We start from the raw sequence: 16,614 nt of genomic DNA on the forward strand, positions 1-16,614 counted from the left end.
AACACTTGCAGTTCTCTAAAGTTCCTTTCTTGCGCATTCGAAAATGCGCTTCGAAAATTCTTAATCAATTAAATATATGAAAGAAATTAGGTCGATTGCCAGAGCGTCGCGACGCTTCTTGCGATATGCTATCAGAGAGCAAATACGTGAGTCGCTGATCGGGAGAATTCGGGTATTCTCGTGACGTTTGACGAGGTACATCTGTGCTCTTACATCGATTCACTTACACTGAGTTGCTCATACAGTACAGTTAGCGTCCGCAGAGCGCACGGAAACGTGAAGAGGTTGGCAAGGAAGAGAGGTGTGCGATCGACGTGTAGAAAGACTGTATACCGTGAATCGCGCGCTTGTGCAGTGCAGTGTATCGCGTGAAGGAGCAGCCGTGCGTATGCGTAACCGGCTATATGGACGAACTTGAAGTCGAAAGGGAAGAAGGTGTGCGAGAGTAGACAGAGCGGCGGCGGCGTCGAGCGCAGGCAAGCGGGTCAGCATTGGTGAGCAAGCAAGAGCACGATTAGCCGAAAACGCGCAGTCGCGCGGTGATCCTGTCGGGTGGGAGGCGATCAGCTGTAAGCACGCGAGGAGCGAAATGTTCGTCCTGCAGAGGTCTATATTGTGAGTATCAAAAATTTTTACAATAAACCGCGTACACGAAACGACGGATCTCGATTAAACGCGTAACCCGACCTTACTACACCGGTGTACGGTAAGGCACGCACGTGCGCGTCGATTCAGATTGCCGAGAGAGGCGGAAAAGATTAGCAAAATACGCGAGAAGGGCCGCCGTAACCTAGCTTCTGCCGCAATGCAGTGCTGAAAATAGGAACGCGCTGGGAATTCGCCGATCGATACGGGGTTACCGTGTGTTCTGTGGGACAGTGCCAAACGAAATCATATCGTGCTCACATCCGGATAAACTCCCAAATTTTCCCGTTTCGCACGCTCTTTGTTTCCTCTATACATCATCCTACTTCCAATTTCCGCCGGTATCGTACAACGTGTGCAAGGGCCGGTAATTTTATCCCCTCTATCATCGCATCCTGCTTTGTCTTTCCTTCCTCTCGGAACATCGACTCGTGGACGTGCTGATTGATACTTGTCGAAAAATTTGAGAAAATAGGGGTTCGTTTCTGGTGACATTTTTTGTTCGTGCCTTATCGTCATTCTTTAAATCTTATTTATGAATGAATGATCATTTATTTGTACGGAATAATTCATTCGCTTGATTCCCTTTGGCGCACCTATCGTTTTAACGGAGTTCTCCATCGATCGTAACACGTGCAGCAAGCTACGCTACCAGATACATATGTATATCTGGAATTCGTACTTCGCCTGTTGTATTCATCTTTTCCCAAACGAACATATATATACACTGCATTAATCTATTTTTATAACCGAACGATATTAGACGTTGTTTGAGGTGTTCTTGGAAATGTGTAATACCATATCTTCGTGGAAAACAGCGTCGACAAATTTTGAGTTGAACGTCCTTACGTTACGTTTGACCTCTCTTATTCTTTTTCCACCCATATTTATTGATCTTCGCTATATTTTAGTAAATTGTTTAAAAAACGACACGAATTTATTATTATTCATTTGTAGTAAATGTATACAAAAAGGAATTGCTTGGATTGTTTTCCTTTCTATTTTCGTTCTATAAGACTATAACCAATACACTGTTATTATGACACCTAGAACTTATACATATATATATCTGTTTATATGAGTTTAATGCATTCCTGATTGTTTATATTTGGTGACTGCCAGTTTTGCAAACATGATATACGATTTGAGACTTCATGTTGCATATTAATTGAAATATATGCAATAAAATTGTATATTTAAAACATTTAACGTTATTGGACGAAGGGAGAAGTTAAAATATAAAACTATTATTACACCTTAATTTTTAGTATAGTACTGAAATTCTTAACAATATTTTCTTTTTATATTTACAAGGTTATCTTAAATTTGTATTTTATTTCGTTAGATTAATGCTATTTTTCCATAAAAAAATTTTATCGTCAAGTAGTACAAGGTCAATGGAGATAAAGAGGAGTTTAAATATATGTTTAGTATAAACTTGGAAGGTAATCTATAAATACGAATTAACAGTTGTCTAGGTCCTCGTTTCTTATTTGAATATTAAATATTTGCATTTTAGTGTTACTCGGTCATAGATAAATATTAATCGTTCGAAGAAAAATGAAATATAATAACGTATATATAAAATATATATAATAAATAAATATAAATATATTAACGTAATTGAGATCGAAGAATTTTTATTAAAAATTTCTTCAATTTAATTAGAAACAATAAAAATTAAATTCTTAGTTTTTACTCTTTTATTTGTCAAAGTTATTTTTGAAATAAAAAAGATACTAATGGTTATCTACAAGCTTCCTCGCCATTTAACAACTATTTTATGTATTTCTGACTTCAACTAGCTCTGTTGATCCTTGTTATTACATGCGTTAACTTTTAAATATTAGAAGTTTCATATTTCATATTTTAAATGTTTCTCTAACAGTGAATAAGGAAAAGTCATAAACCAATCATGCATATTGTTGCTTCGATTACAAACTATTGATCATCAGATTAATTTCTGGAAATTACGGTATACTCATAGACCATGACCATTACATACCAATAAAGTTATATTGGTATTTTACATAATACTTTAAATCGACTAACTTACGTAAGGCACGTAAACAATCGTTTTGTACGTGGGATGTAGTTGAGTTCTGAAGAATTTACAAAATTTACTTAAATGTCAAGTTTTTTCAAATTAGTGAAATATTTTAAGATAATATAACAATTAATGGCTACAAAACAGTAAAAAGATAATTTACCAATTTTTTCATAGTTATTTAAATTATTGGTTGTGTACTTTACCGTGTAACTTATATCTTAACTATGAATGTTATTTGTAGAAAAAAAAGAAAGAATTTTATCGATGGTTTGATACGTTCAGCATCATTCGATTGTAATATTATTCATTCGGCGTATCGACTTCAACGCTTTGTCTATCAGGTGCTCTTTTTTTTTTAAAGATTTCTAAAAGTAGTCCATGAAAGAGATATGGTATAAAGTAAATTTTAAATTGTAAATGTAAAATGCTTGAATCTACCTTTGCAAATTCTAACACATCGTCTAACATTTGTGAAGATGATTCCGTGTTTATTGTTTAACTTTCAAATTGTAAACTGTGTATGTAGGTATTTCGCAAAGCTAGTGAATTTTACATATGCAAATATTTATTGTTCCTGGTTTTATAACAAATAGTCTTTACAAACACACGTGCTTTCAGAAAATGACGTCAACGCTATGTCATGTAGCTACACCCAGCTAATACCGAGGAAACCGTAATGACCAAGCTACCATATGATAGAGCTGATATAGGTCAAAGCTGATCATACAAATGAGTTGCATACAGAAGGAAGTTCCGATTCAATCGAAAAGAGAGTTTGATACGCAAAATTTTTCATCCTGAAGCATTTTCTAATATTATCCCATGAACGCTCGTTTCTACGTTTTACAACGAATAAATATTTTTCTTATGAATCTGTAAATTATTGGAACTGAGAGTATGATTTTCAATAACGATCCGATAATATTATCTCAATAGCAATAAAATATAACAATGATTTCTCTGAAACGACTGATAATCGTTATGAAGTAGATCTTCGTCCAGGACATAAACGTTTCCACCAACATATTTTTCAGAGTTATTTGTTTAAATTTGGCAGCGTGCCATTGAAATAATTATAGATTGGCTCGTTCTCTTTACAGAAATGCAATAACGTTTTTGCTACCTAGTTACATATACTTGAAAGTATCTATGTTATTATTGCACGCCTACTATGAAATTTGGTCGTATGAAACGTAGCGCTGCTAGAAACAGGCATCTTCATCCTACCTCGATCCATGAAGTATGTATAATCAATTGCAGTCACGTGCTTTAATTCCATAGTTTAGTTATAACCAGATCAAACCGATAAGGTTTTATTGCACAATGTCCAGTTATTATCTATGATTCAGAAATCTTGTCGAATTCAAACGAACAGATAAAACAAATTCAAAAGAACAGCTAAATGCATTTGATTGTCACTTTTGGGAATTATTGTTCGTATTAAGTGACCATGAAATTTACCGAATAGTCAGAAAATCACTCGACCTTGAAAATCACAAATTATATTTTCAACGTACGAACATAATTTACATTTAAATACTGTTATTGCATATTTGAGAGTTGTTTGTTTAACTTTTGTGTAGCATTTAAAACTAACAAAGCAAATTTCGATTTCTGATTTAAGAAAATGTCTTTTGCCAACTTGTAATATTGCAATTTTTATTCGTCCAACTCTTTGTTAGCTTAATTTGAAAGTGTCTGAAAGACCATGGTCAGTGACGAATGTGCGAACGTGTCAAACTACTACTTATGCAGAATTTATTCTAAGTCTAATGAATATACGATTAAATGACAGGGTATCACGTTATCCACATTCCGCTTGGTTTCTCTGGTTACAATGCTTCCAACGCGTCCTTAATCGATACGAACTCTCCACTTTGACATTTTCGATCTCTCCCGATAGTTTGATTTACTTCAAATCAATTCTATGCGCTTGCGGCTCTTTCCTGCGATTACGTAAAGGAAGAATACGAATATAATCGTAGTTATATCTATCAATCGTAAAATCGATATCTGTACTATCCCTGACATTAAATTTCCGATGCAGCAGTTCTAAGCTAACTGAAAATGCTGAGATCTTTATGCATAAGATGTAAAATATTACGATATAAGCATAAAACATATGGTGAAGTTAAAATTAATTTCACTTTAATAAATTTTTTGCTAAAAAGAAAACACGTACTGAACAGGAAAAATACGTATTTTTAATAAAATACTCATCATATTATATTTGCTCTGACTATATTATAGAAAAACTGGTATTGATAATTTACAAATTGTAAAATTTCACTAATAATACTAGTTTAATTGCACAAAAAGGGTGTCTGTTATCGTGATTTATCAGTTTATTTTTTTCAATTTGTTTCAAACGTTTTCCCTTAAAATCGTTCGAGACTTTATCGTTCCCCCAATAAGTTACTTTTGCAACAAGTGTTTGTCGTTAAAAATAAAAAGCCATCGATCATGATAGAATTGAACAGAAATTTTCTGAGTGACGTTAATCGGTCTTTAGAAAAGCTTGGTAGTTTTAATTCGTTCTCACGCATCGAACGTTACGTAAATGATTCATTCATTCAGTTGAACGTACTAATTGGCAAGCATTTGTGTTGAAGATTCGTAAACCAACGGATGTTTTAATTTTAAATACCATTTTGCTAATAGCTAGGAAACAAACAATATACGATGTTTATAACATGGAATTATGAACGAAACAGGAAATGTTTTCAATTAAACGCAGAAGAATATTAAGCTTCTATTTCTAGCAAATTTACTTCTCCAGAAATTACTTAAATTACGTTGCGAAAAATAAGGAACTTCAATTTTTATACTATTTTTACGCTTGTTATCATATCAGAGATAAGAAAACTCTTAAAAGGGAATTATCTTTTAATCCCTCTTATAAATTATCCTTCTTTGACAAAACATTGCATATATTTCGTACAATCATGCACTTAAATCGAACTTAAAAATTGACAACATCGTATGCAGTTATAAAAATAATTTAAACAAAAAAAAAACAGATGAAATGACTATTTCTTTACAATGATTACTAGATCGCCCAGCAGCAGAAATTGTGCAGGATCATGGGCGCGAATGCTGCCACCTACGCATCCTGCTGCAAAGGATATTCAAAGGATATACAGAGAAATCCACGAAGTGTCCGGAGATGTTGTACCTATCAATATGGTGAAAGGTATTGGCCATTTGAGGGACCCTCGACTTAATAAGGTATATAAAATTCATCTCTATTAGTTACCACGTCTTATAAAATATCTTTATATTTTTTCTTTCATAAATTTTAATTCTTTGTTTAAAACTAATTTAAATCTAACGAACAGAAGGCAGTCTCCAGAAAAACCGAAGAAAGAAATAATCTTTTTTTATCATCAATCAAATGATAAAGTTCCCTCGTTGTGAAAACAGATATTTATCACAAAAGTATACCTCTTCTTGAGATATTTAAAAATCTGATATTCTTATTCAGGGACTGGCATTTACTTTGCAAGAAAGAATATCCTTAGGTATACACGGCTTGCAACCACCAAGATTCAAAACTCAGGAAGAACAGTTGGCTCTGTGCAAGGCCTCAGTCATGAAGTATACTGAGGATTTAAATCGGTATCTTTATCTCGTGGAATTGCAGGTAAAATAAGAAATAATTTTCAATGCTAAGAACATATAAAATTCAAGGTAATTATCGATATCTCACTCACCTTACCGATTTCAATAATTTTTGGATACATTGAAGAAATCAATATTGTCCTCATTTTTTCCCCTATACATGTAACTCCTGATTGGCTTTAATTTCCAAAATATTCGCAAAAAACTGTCGGTATCTATGTTTTGACTAAGCGTTGGACTCTATGCATCACCTTGATAGGCGGCCTCCTCAAGGCGACCAGATAAAATGACGCCTGAACAAAAACTATTTCTTATTTCTTGATTATAGTTTATATAGATTTGGGTTAGGCCACGAGGCAGCTGGCTACCAATACCCATTCACATGCTGTCACAGATGTACAGTTACAAACAAAGTTCACTGTAATGGTATCGATAGCTTTTGGCTAAGGCTATGAGGCCGAGCAATGGTTACATGTATAAGAAAAAGTTGTCTAGTATTATAGCTCTAACAAGATATCCAAAAATCTTCGAAATCGCTGAAATGGATAAGATATCGATAATTGCCAAATTCGAAGCGATGATTCACAAATCGGTTAATTCGTAGGAAAGAAACGAGAGATTGTTTTTTCGTCTATTAAGTGAAAACATCGAGCAGATGATGCCAATCGTATATACTCCTACCGTCGGATTAGCTTGTCAGAAGTTCGGCGTTATCTACCGCAGACCTCGTGGATTATTTATCACAATATATGATAAAGGTCACATTTACGAGATCTTAAACAACTGGTTCGTATTTCATAAAAGTGCAAATTAGCGCTTTAAATCCTGAATTATATTACCGTTGTTTTTATATTAAATATACATATTTATATTCCATGTATTCTTATCTTTGAAATTTATATTTCGAAGATATGGATAAGTATGTACCTTCTTTTGGGAGCTAATGGAATAAATCATTGAATAGATTAGCACTCCAAACTTTGTAATGTTTCTATGATTTACAAAGCATGTAAAATTAGATTAAAACCTTCCATATCTTGTTACGGCGCGCTAGACGGTCCGTGCAACGTCCCTTTCGGTCTGGCCGCCGTGGCCTACCCCTCGTTAAACTGACCTGCAGGAACCCAAGGAACCACCATAAACCGAATTTTTTCAGCTTAACTTCGATTCATACAAATATTTTCGGTTTATGGTGGTTCTTTGGGTTCCTGCAGGTCAGTTTAACGAGGGGTAGGCCATGGCGGCCAGACCGAAAGGGACGTCGCACGGACCGTCTAGCGCGCCGTACATATCTATACTGAATTTTTTAAACCATAAATCAATTTTATAAAATAACATATTTCAAATTATATTTCCTCTTCTTGTAAAATATAGATTAATTTACAGTAATTTACATTAATTTACACAAATATAATTTATCACGTAACATTATATTTAGGCCTGAGCAAGCGGTTCGTGCAATTTGCGTAACAGATGGAGAGAGAATTCTCGGTCTCGGTGATCTCGGTGCTTGTGGGATGGGAATTCCGGTAGGAAAATTAGCTCTTTACACCGCCCTGGCTGGCATAAAACCGCACCAATGCCTACCAATTACTATTGACGTCGGCACAAATAACGAACAGCTGAGAGACGATCCTCATTACATTGGTCTTAACAAACCCAGAAGTCAAGGCGCTGAATATGATGAATTGATTGATGAATTTATGGCTGCTTGCGTGAAAAAATATGGCCAAAATGTTCTCATTCAAGTACGCTTACAAATGATGCCGTTTCTTTTCCTTCAATTTAGTTACATGTAATAAATATTTCATACTATTGTACTGTTACAGTTCGAGGACTTCGGAAATCACAATGCCTTTCGTTTCTTAGATAAATATCGTGACAAGTATTGTACGTTTAACGATGATATACAAGGTACTGCCGCAGTTGCCGTTGCTGGAATTTTAGCATCGAAAAGAATAACCAAGAAATCTATGTCCCAAAATAAATTCGTATTTTTGGGTGCTGGTGAGGTATGCAATAGTTTACATATCATAAAAACAGATCGCTATTTTTACAGTCAAGTCCTATTTTGGCTCTTAAATCTCTTTTAATTAATATAGGCAGCTATTGGAATAGCTGACCTTTGTGTTAAAGCGATGGAAGCAGATGGTTGTACCGAACAGGAAGCTCGTGATAATATTTGGATGATGGATATTGATGGATTGCTTGTTAAAAATCGACCAGAAGGTAACCTGGAAGGTCATAAAATCTGGTATGCGAAAGATCACAAAGTGATGAAATCACTATTGGAAGTTGTAAAAGAAGTGAAACCAACTGTTCTAATTGGTACGTAACCCTTAATTTATCGACATGCTTTCATCTCTATCTAAAGTAGGAATGTTGGTACAGGTGCTTCAGCAGCAGCAGGAGCATTTACTCCTGAAGTCTTGAAAGAAATGGCCAAAAACAATGAAAGACCTTTGATCTTTGCATTGAGTAATCCAACTATCAAAGCAGAGTGCACAGCTCAACAAGCTTACGATCATACAAATGTATGAAAATTATTTGTATTAATGAAACTTTATTCGAAGCGTGCGGTAAAATACGATATCTTTTTGTATCTCAGGGAAAATGCATTTTCTCGTCGGGTTCTCCGTTTGGCGAAGTACACTATAAAGGAAAAGTATATAAACCTGGACAAGGAAACAACGCGTACATTTTTCCTGGAATCGCATTGGGCGTCATCGCGACTGGATGTCATCACATTACAGAAGATTTATTCCTAATCTCGGCTCAAGCTGTTGCTGATCACGTGAAAGACGAAGATCTCGAAGTGGGCAGTCTCTACCCGCCGTTAAGCACTATTCGTGAATGTTCAATTGATATCGCCGTACGAATTGCTAACTATGCTTACGCTAAAAGTAAGTTCTTTGACTACGTATATTTAAGTTTAATTTTTCAAATTAATAACAATATACAAGGTGTCCGAACAAAGATTGTAGAACATTGAAGGTGCTTCTGGAAGCCATAATAAGATAAAAATGAAGAATGTAAGAATTACATTCGAGACTTTGATTATTACATTTATTCGCTGGTTGAATTTTAAATATTATTAATTAATAAAAATCTCGATTTTTTATTTTCTTAATTACCGTTGTATTTTGGCTTGTATAAGTGGCTCTTAAATCTTCTAGCATCTTTATCTGAGCACCCTGTGATAATGTGATATATAATAATGATATTAAATTTTTAAATGTGGTTTTGAACAATATATCTCAAATTTTATCTCATTTATCAGCTGGATTGGCAAGTGAGTATCCAGAACCAAAAGACAAACGCGAATTTATTGTAAGTAAGATGTACGATGCTAACTATGACAGTCCACTGCCAAATCTTTATGACTGGCCAGGAGATTATGCCAAACCACGTGTTCTGCCGGATAAGTAAGTATGATATGAAATCAACAATTTCACCTAGCATTTCTCATTTTATTGTAAAAACACTTTTGTTTAAAAAAGGAAGCATTTTAGAAATAATGTAGGGATGCGTAGACTAATAGGAATTAATGGTATTAGAATTTGTTTAGATAGGCAATAGTGCATACAAGAAATAGTAAGTTTAAAGATATGATAGTAGGCAAATTAACATCAACTCAGTGAATACATTAACATGCATGTCGCTTTTTAATCTCTCTTGAAGTGCTCAGAAGTGCTTAAAATGTAGCATTGCTTTATTTCTCTTAGTTTTGTTTAATACTTTTCTTTCAAAAATTTAATATCACTTAGAAACTGAAACTGAAACTTTTTTCGTTGTTGCAAATAACTACAAATATAGTTAATTATAAATGTTCAGTATTTAGCTAGCGCATATTCATTATCTTCTGCGAAGAAAAGGCTATAGAATATTATCTGTTAATTTCTAATTTCTAAAAACTAAAAAAAGTCGAAAGAAATATTTTTTCTCTGCAGAGCTACCTTTCATATTAAACGCTTGTTGTATGAATCGTAGTTCAACTATTTCTTTAGCATTTTACGTTATGGTATGCTCGTTGCTCATCAGTGACTGACTTCGGTGCAGGCCGTTGAAGCTTAATTAATCTTTTTCAGAGACACTGTAGAAATCCGCCACGATTTAAAACATCTGTAGCGGATTTCACCGGGCGGAATATTCAGAAGCTATCATTATTACCATTATCAATAAAAATATTGCTGTATCCTGTATTGAAACTATAAGACAGGTCGTGACACAAGTACAGGCAACAGTGCGGTTGTAAAACAATTTTAACTGTAAGGACTGTTACTCTGTCAGTGACTAATGCCAGTGCTTTTACCATATAACTTGCACGAGGTGTTAAGCACGAGAAACAGTTACATAGTGCTATTATTACAGCATCGAATGTCTCAGTAAGCTAACATTGCAGTATTTTAACGGTCCCCTTCATCCCATATGCAATATTAGGATTGCTAGTTTATCGTTTAAAACCGTACTAGGTATTAACCAGTGAAAGTATTTAAAGAAAGTTTATAACGTTGTTATTCACCTCTATGCCCTATATTTATGTTGCATAAAAGAAAGACACAAAAACCGATATAACACATAGAGGTACGCCTGCAGTACGTTTATGATTTTATATTATACACATACATACCTAAGTATACATATACAAACATAACGTAATAAAATTAAGTATATATTTGTACAGTGAAATTTTTCGGCCGTAAAATTGATAACAAATAAAATGAAAAATTTCACGAATACATACAATTGTTTCTAAGTATAACTAGAAATTTACTTTTTTTCATTTATTTCAAGTATTTCGAGAGATTCCCTCTGAAAGATGTTATTTTATAAATAACATTTTTTTTGACATAGAAATGAATTTTCGTAAAACTCAAATACATATTGTACTGTATGTTTAAGGTTACCCGATTTTTCCTTTTCGGATGATGTCAATATGTCCCAATCTCCTTTCACCCTGAAGAGTCAATCTACTTCCCCAAAAGAAATCCCAATCAAATTGAACAAATGTACGGTCCAAAGATGATTGGTGCACTTGAAGCACACTTTAGTGCTGTCACATTTTTATTTTGCCATATTTTATATATACTTTTAATGAATAAACATCATTTTATAAATAAGAAAGGGAAAAGATAGTAGTGAGATTATGCAAAACAACTGTCATTTGTGACTTTTAATACAACACGTTTAATCGTTGCTTTTGCAATTAGTATCCGTTTCAAATTATAGACGAATTTATCTTAGGTTTGCTCAAATATATTCGCGCGTAAGCGAATATCATTTTACGGGTAAAATAATGTAATGTTTAAAGCTACCGATAGCACATACCGACATAATCGAAAACTGGTTTCGAATTTGCTATTTGAATGTCTGTGTGTCACATGTAAAAAGTATTTTACAAACGGTAATGAGATCATTAGATATGTATTTCATATACTAAAATATACATACAGTTACGTATCTGTTCCTGAAATATTTTCGGTGTTTATACTTTTCGGGCAATTGTTGTATAAAGCAATTGTATACAAATCAAATAGTACGACTTATTTTTCTCTACGTATCAAAGAGTGTCTATTTTCACGAAAACGTATTAAAAACGCGCTATGTATAGATGTCAATATTTTATTCTAGATTTGTAACGATATATTTTATCGAGTTTCGCATGCTCTGTCCAATATAAAATTCCGAGAAACCGCACGAAACGTATACTATATATGCATAAAATGTATGTGTCATATAACATGTAATTGATCGTTAGTTAGCCAAAATGCCGGTTATTGAGCCCGGATACAATGCGTGAGAATGTTTGCTACTACGAATTTCGTTGTTTACTTTTACACTTTAAAATGTCACAGTGAGTTTAGCCAAGTGACGAACTCTCAATATCGAATGATAGTACATTAGAGCAGCGATTGGAAGAGATATATTCATGTCCCAATCTGATTTCTTATGTATGTAGCTGAATACAGTCGCAAATCGTCACTTAGTTAAGCGTAACACGTTAATAAAGTATTATTACACCATTACTAACCGTGTTCTTCTCCCAACAGATTATGACGTGTTGGCGAGTTGAAAGACAAGGCGACTGCTCTGACGTATATACAGTCGTTTTAAGTTAATTCGAGTCAAATTTCAAACAAAATGACTCAAAAGATGGCAACACTCCCATAATCCTTTAAACAAAAATTTTATTCTAATACATCAGGAAATTCAGTTCTTAATCCAACTTCTTTAAGTGCTGATACTCCGTACTTATTTATTATTAATTTAAAGCCACAATTATATTTTATATATGTACGTAGGCTGTTCACTAATTTCAGATCCGTATCTCTATTTATTTTATTTATTTATAATTTTTATTTTTACTTTTATTTAAATTGAACGACTAATGTATGTAAATCAAAAAGTATTATTATATTGTGATACTTTCTTTTGAACACTTAAAGAAGAAATTAGTGAATAGTTAATGCTCGTAGGAATTATGTCAATATATTGCTGATATATTATCTATCATTTGATTTCTATTAATATATGAACAAATTTTTTTTTCAAAAACTGCAATCTAAGTAATCATGTGAAATTTAGTATGATATATTATATTTTTAAAAAGGCGATATTTATAATCATCAAAAGAGTAAAAATTTTTAAACACGAAGATATATTCTATTCTGTTAGGTATACTATGTAAGGCCACATATGTATGTATGTAAATTGTCACTTCGTTTGTTCAATTTTATCATGGTTTTATATTACATTAACAAACACTGTCATCAAGAAAAAAAGATAGAAAGGCAACATTGTAAAAACCGTGTTTTTTGTACTGTATTGTAATTATCACTTTTAAGTTAAGTAAATATACAAAAGTAAAAATTCTGTCATAAGATTCCTATATGTTCCGTGAAATAGAAACTTTAATGAACAACATGGATTTGATTATTACTATCATGTAACAAATATAACAAAACACCTCTCTTCTAAATTATTCTGAATTATATCAGATTATACTATTACAAAGGTGAAAAATGGCTAAGAAAATGAATACGGGTCCGATTGGATATTTTCACATTATTTCCTATAATTATTTCTAGTAGACATAATACAATCACGAAAACAAACACGCTTATTGGTCGAAAACGTCACATATCAAGACCATATAGCAACACGTGACTGCAAACAATAAAGACCAGTATATACTTCCCTTGTCGCTGTGCCGTTCCGCTAGCCATTTCTCATCTCTGTATTAATGTATACATATTACCTAGAACGAGAGGAATTCAAGTTATTCAAATGCAACTATGTGCTCATTAGAATTTGTTACTGAATGTGTACATTAAACACTAAAGCTATGAATAAATGTTAAATTATGGTCGTTAATGTGTATTTATTTCATTATATTATTGCTCCGATATTCGAATGAAGATACTTTTGGACATTTATAAGTGCAAGAAAAATGATGATTTTGGGTTCATTAAACAAAGCTTTATGAAAAAGATTCAATTATGTACATAATTATAAAAATTATTTTCCTTATTAAATATATCTATTCCTTTTCATACATATATGTATAAAATTTCAGCCATTATACAAAATGCAAATGGCAGCTATAAATTTTAATGAATTCATTTTACATTGGTAGATTTGCTTCGAACATGTCAATTTGTCATCTAAACTCTAGTACTTAAACGATACTTTTAAGTACTAAGTTTGTATTTAAACACTCAATAAATAGGAGTCTTGGAATTATTTTATAAATAATAGTGGAGAACTATAGCATATTTATTTAGGCACTATCGTCAGAAACGTTCGGCTCATAATCAGGATCGTCATCATCGTCATCTTCCAGATCCAAATCATCAAGATTTTGAAACAGACTTTCGTCTACTTTAACAGAATCTAAGAATTTAAAAAAACAATATTATATTCCTTACAAATATTTTGCATAGCTCAACTTAAATTAAATAAATTAAGCATTTTAAAACAATACCATCATCTAAAAACTTCAGATCAGACTGATCCAATGTTTTATCAGTCATAAATAATTCTCTACCAGTTAATTTTTTCCCTTCTCTCTCAGCCATTTCTCTTCTTTTTGTGTATCCCATTTCTTCATCAAACTTTTCTTTCCAACTTAAAAATGTTTCAACCGTAACTCGTGTTCCCTCAAACTTTTTCTATGATAATGTAAAAGTTTTTTATATTACAACATCAATGAGATTAATCTTATTTTAATATCTTTACAACGTTATATATATCTTACTCTTTCTGCTTCTTCCTCTTCCTTTAGTTTTTGTGCTGCACTCTCTTCTCTTTTCAATTTAATTTTATCCCACTGTACATTAAGCCACTCCTGAGCAGCACTAACTAAAGTAAATACCATGACCATTCCAAGGTTTTCATTCATTTGTTCCATTAGATGTTCCTTTAATTTCTCAGCATTTCCTTCTTCAAAGTTTTCATGTTCCTCTATCGATATAAGAAGTGACTCATCTGGATATTTTTCAGTATATGTAAATTCCAATGAACAGCTGAGACCATTCCCAGTACCTGGCTCATACTCTTCAGTTTTAATAGGTATGGAAAATGTATAAAATGGTTCTACGGCTAAAACTGAAGAAATGTTCCATTTATAAAAATCTCAAAATTGGAACTTCAGAACATTATTTAACATAAATCTATTGTTTCAATAAATTAACTAAGAAACGAACAAACAATAATTATAAGCAATTCTTTATAAAGTAATATATTTTACAATATACAAACAAATTTATAGGTTATTGGATATTCCATGCATACTTTCCAATTCTCCACAATAAATTGACTCCAAAGCTTCGATCTCATTGTGTTGCTCATCTTTATAATCCATAATGATTAAAATAAAATGAATTGTTAAAAATGTTTTATGTTGCGTATTTAATTAATTCCTTGTAATAAATTACAGGAAATCATGATAAAATCGTAACAAGTTGTGAACCGGTGGACGGCACCGTAACAGTGTACGACAAACAATATCATTGACTAGGTAGATACCTACAGAATAGACATCACAATATGAAACTTTGTATCTCACTTTCTGAAATACCGATCTGCTACGGCGAACGTACGAATTACATTCAAAATTCAATTTTTGAAAGCGATAAAGACAATAGCTGAAAAGATCTTAATCTGTTAAACGTATAAATGCAAGAGAGATACCTAATACATTTTTTATTCAATTTTCTATTCCATTCAATAAAATAAAAGGCGATAAATTCTAATGTTGATTTCTATGAATTTATAACAATTTATAATCAAAGCTAAGAACAATCGAGATATCTCATAAACCGTAACACTAAAGCAAACACAATCAATAATTCAAACCGAAATAAGCATCTGTGCCCAGCTTTAAACGAAAACGCGAAATTTAGATTACTTCGCAACTCTAATTTAACCCGTAATTTTTTTCTCGGAACATTAATATAAATCCACGATTTGCCCAATATAGTGATGAATTTTAATAATCAATATCATTTCACTAATATAAAAAATTGCGAAGTACAAGAAGACCTATCCTCGATTAATAAATAAGACACATAAAAAGGATGTTACTATTCATGGGTATAATAAATATCCGAGGTTACTACGTTCGTAAAAAATTCTAAATAATATAACTAATTCATTCGTGTCGATTCGGACCTTTTGTCCTACGACATGATTGGATGATCAGAGGAACGGTAAAATATGCGACTCACGATTAGATGTGGATTCGTTGACATCGATGCTGCAGTAATTCAGAGGAGGTCATCACCAAGGTAGTCATCAAGAAGATATCATCGAATCCCATTAGAAGTTGTATTAACGTCTATGTATATGTCTCTATACTTTCAAAGTTGTTTCTGTAGTGACGATCTGCACAAAAAAAAAATCAAAATTTTAGAATTAACGTATAGGACTGTACCGATTGTACCAAAATAATCAGACTTAAATTAAGCAATAATTAAAATAAGCAATAATCAGACTTAAATTCGGTCTCAAAAGCTTATAACACAATCTATTAGTAACACTAACACTTACATAGGTGATCGACGATAAGTGGAGAGATAAGAAAATTCGAAAAACTACAGAATTTCGCTATAACAATACCTAACAAAGTACTGAATAGAAACGTATTGTTAAACAAACCTAATAATAGCCGATAGAGGACAATAAAATAGTTATAGAAATACTACGTAGCTGAAATCACACATTTTATAAGATGATACGTCTTGATACGTCGCTTTTTAACCTCTTAGGTACGGTTGTATTTTGAGCGGTGCTGTTTT

General features: G+C 32.7%; 2 protein-coding genes across 4 annotated transcripts; one reads left to right on the forward strand and one right to left on the reverse strand.

Annotated features, from left to right (window-relative positions):
* Window positions 1-228: 228 nt before the first annotated feature.
* Window positions 229-13,690, forward strand: LOC132911884 (NADP-dependent malic enzyme-like). Of its 3 annotated transcripts, XR_009659104.1 has the most exons (12): window positions 229-615; window positions 5,749-5,923; window positions 6,180-6,338; window positions 6,921-7,102; window positions 7,755-8,064; window positions 8,146-8,328; window positions 8,419-8,644; window positions 8,708-8,850; window positions 8,925-9,219; window positions 9,597-9,741; window positions 10,405-10,701; window positions 12,367-13,690. XR_009659104.1 is itself a non-coding variant. In XM_060968895.1 (11 exons), the coding sequence occupies exons 1-11, from the start codon at window positions 590-592 to the stop codon at window positions 10,442-10,444; spliced, it is 1,884 nt and encodes a 627-aa protein (XP_060824878.1). In that variant the 5' UTR covers window positions 229-589; the 3' UTR covers window positions 10,445-13,690. The 3 variants fall into 3 exon arrangements, 2 of the variants coding, with proteins under 2 accessions (XP_060824878.1, XP_060824879.1); XM_060968895.1 differs by having other exon boundaries at window positions 10,405-13,690; XM_060968896.1 differs by lacking the exon at window positions 10,405-10,701.
* Window positions 13,691-13,773: 83 nt separating this feature from the next.
* On the reverse strand, window positions 13,774-15,340 carry LOC132911890 (RWD domain-containing protein 1). The gene is made up of 4 exons (XM_060968909.1): window positions 15,110-15,340; window positions 14,574-14,923; window positions 14,301-14,487; window positions 13,774-14,209 (listed from the first exon to the last, which is right to left on the reverse strand). Exons 1-4 carry the CDS (start codon window positions 15,177-15,179, stop codon window positions 14,097-14,099), a joined length of 720 nt encoding a protein of 239 aa, XP_060824892.1. The 5' UTR covers window positions 15,180-15,340; the 3' UTR covers window positions 13,774-14,096.
* Window positions 15,341-16,614: the final 1,274 nt, after the last annotated feature.

The sequence above is a fragment of the Bombus pascuorum genome, chromosome 11 (assembly GCF_905332965.1).
Source record: "Bombus pascuorum chromosome 11, iyBomPasc1.1, whole genome shotgun sequence".
Classification (NCBI taxonomy): Eukaryota; Metazoa; Arthropoda; class Insecta; order Hymenoptera; family Apidae; genus Bombus; species Bombus pascuorum.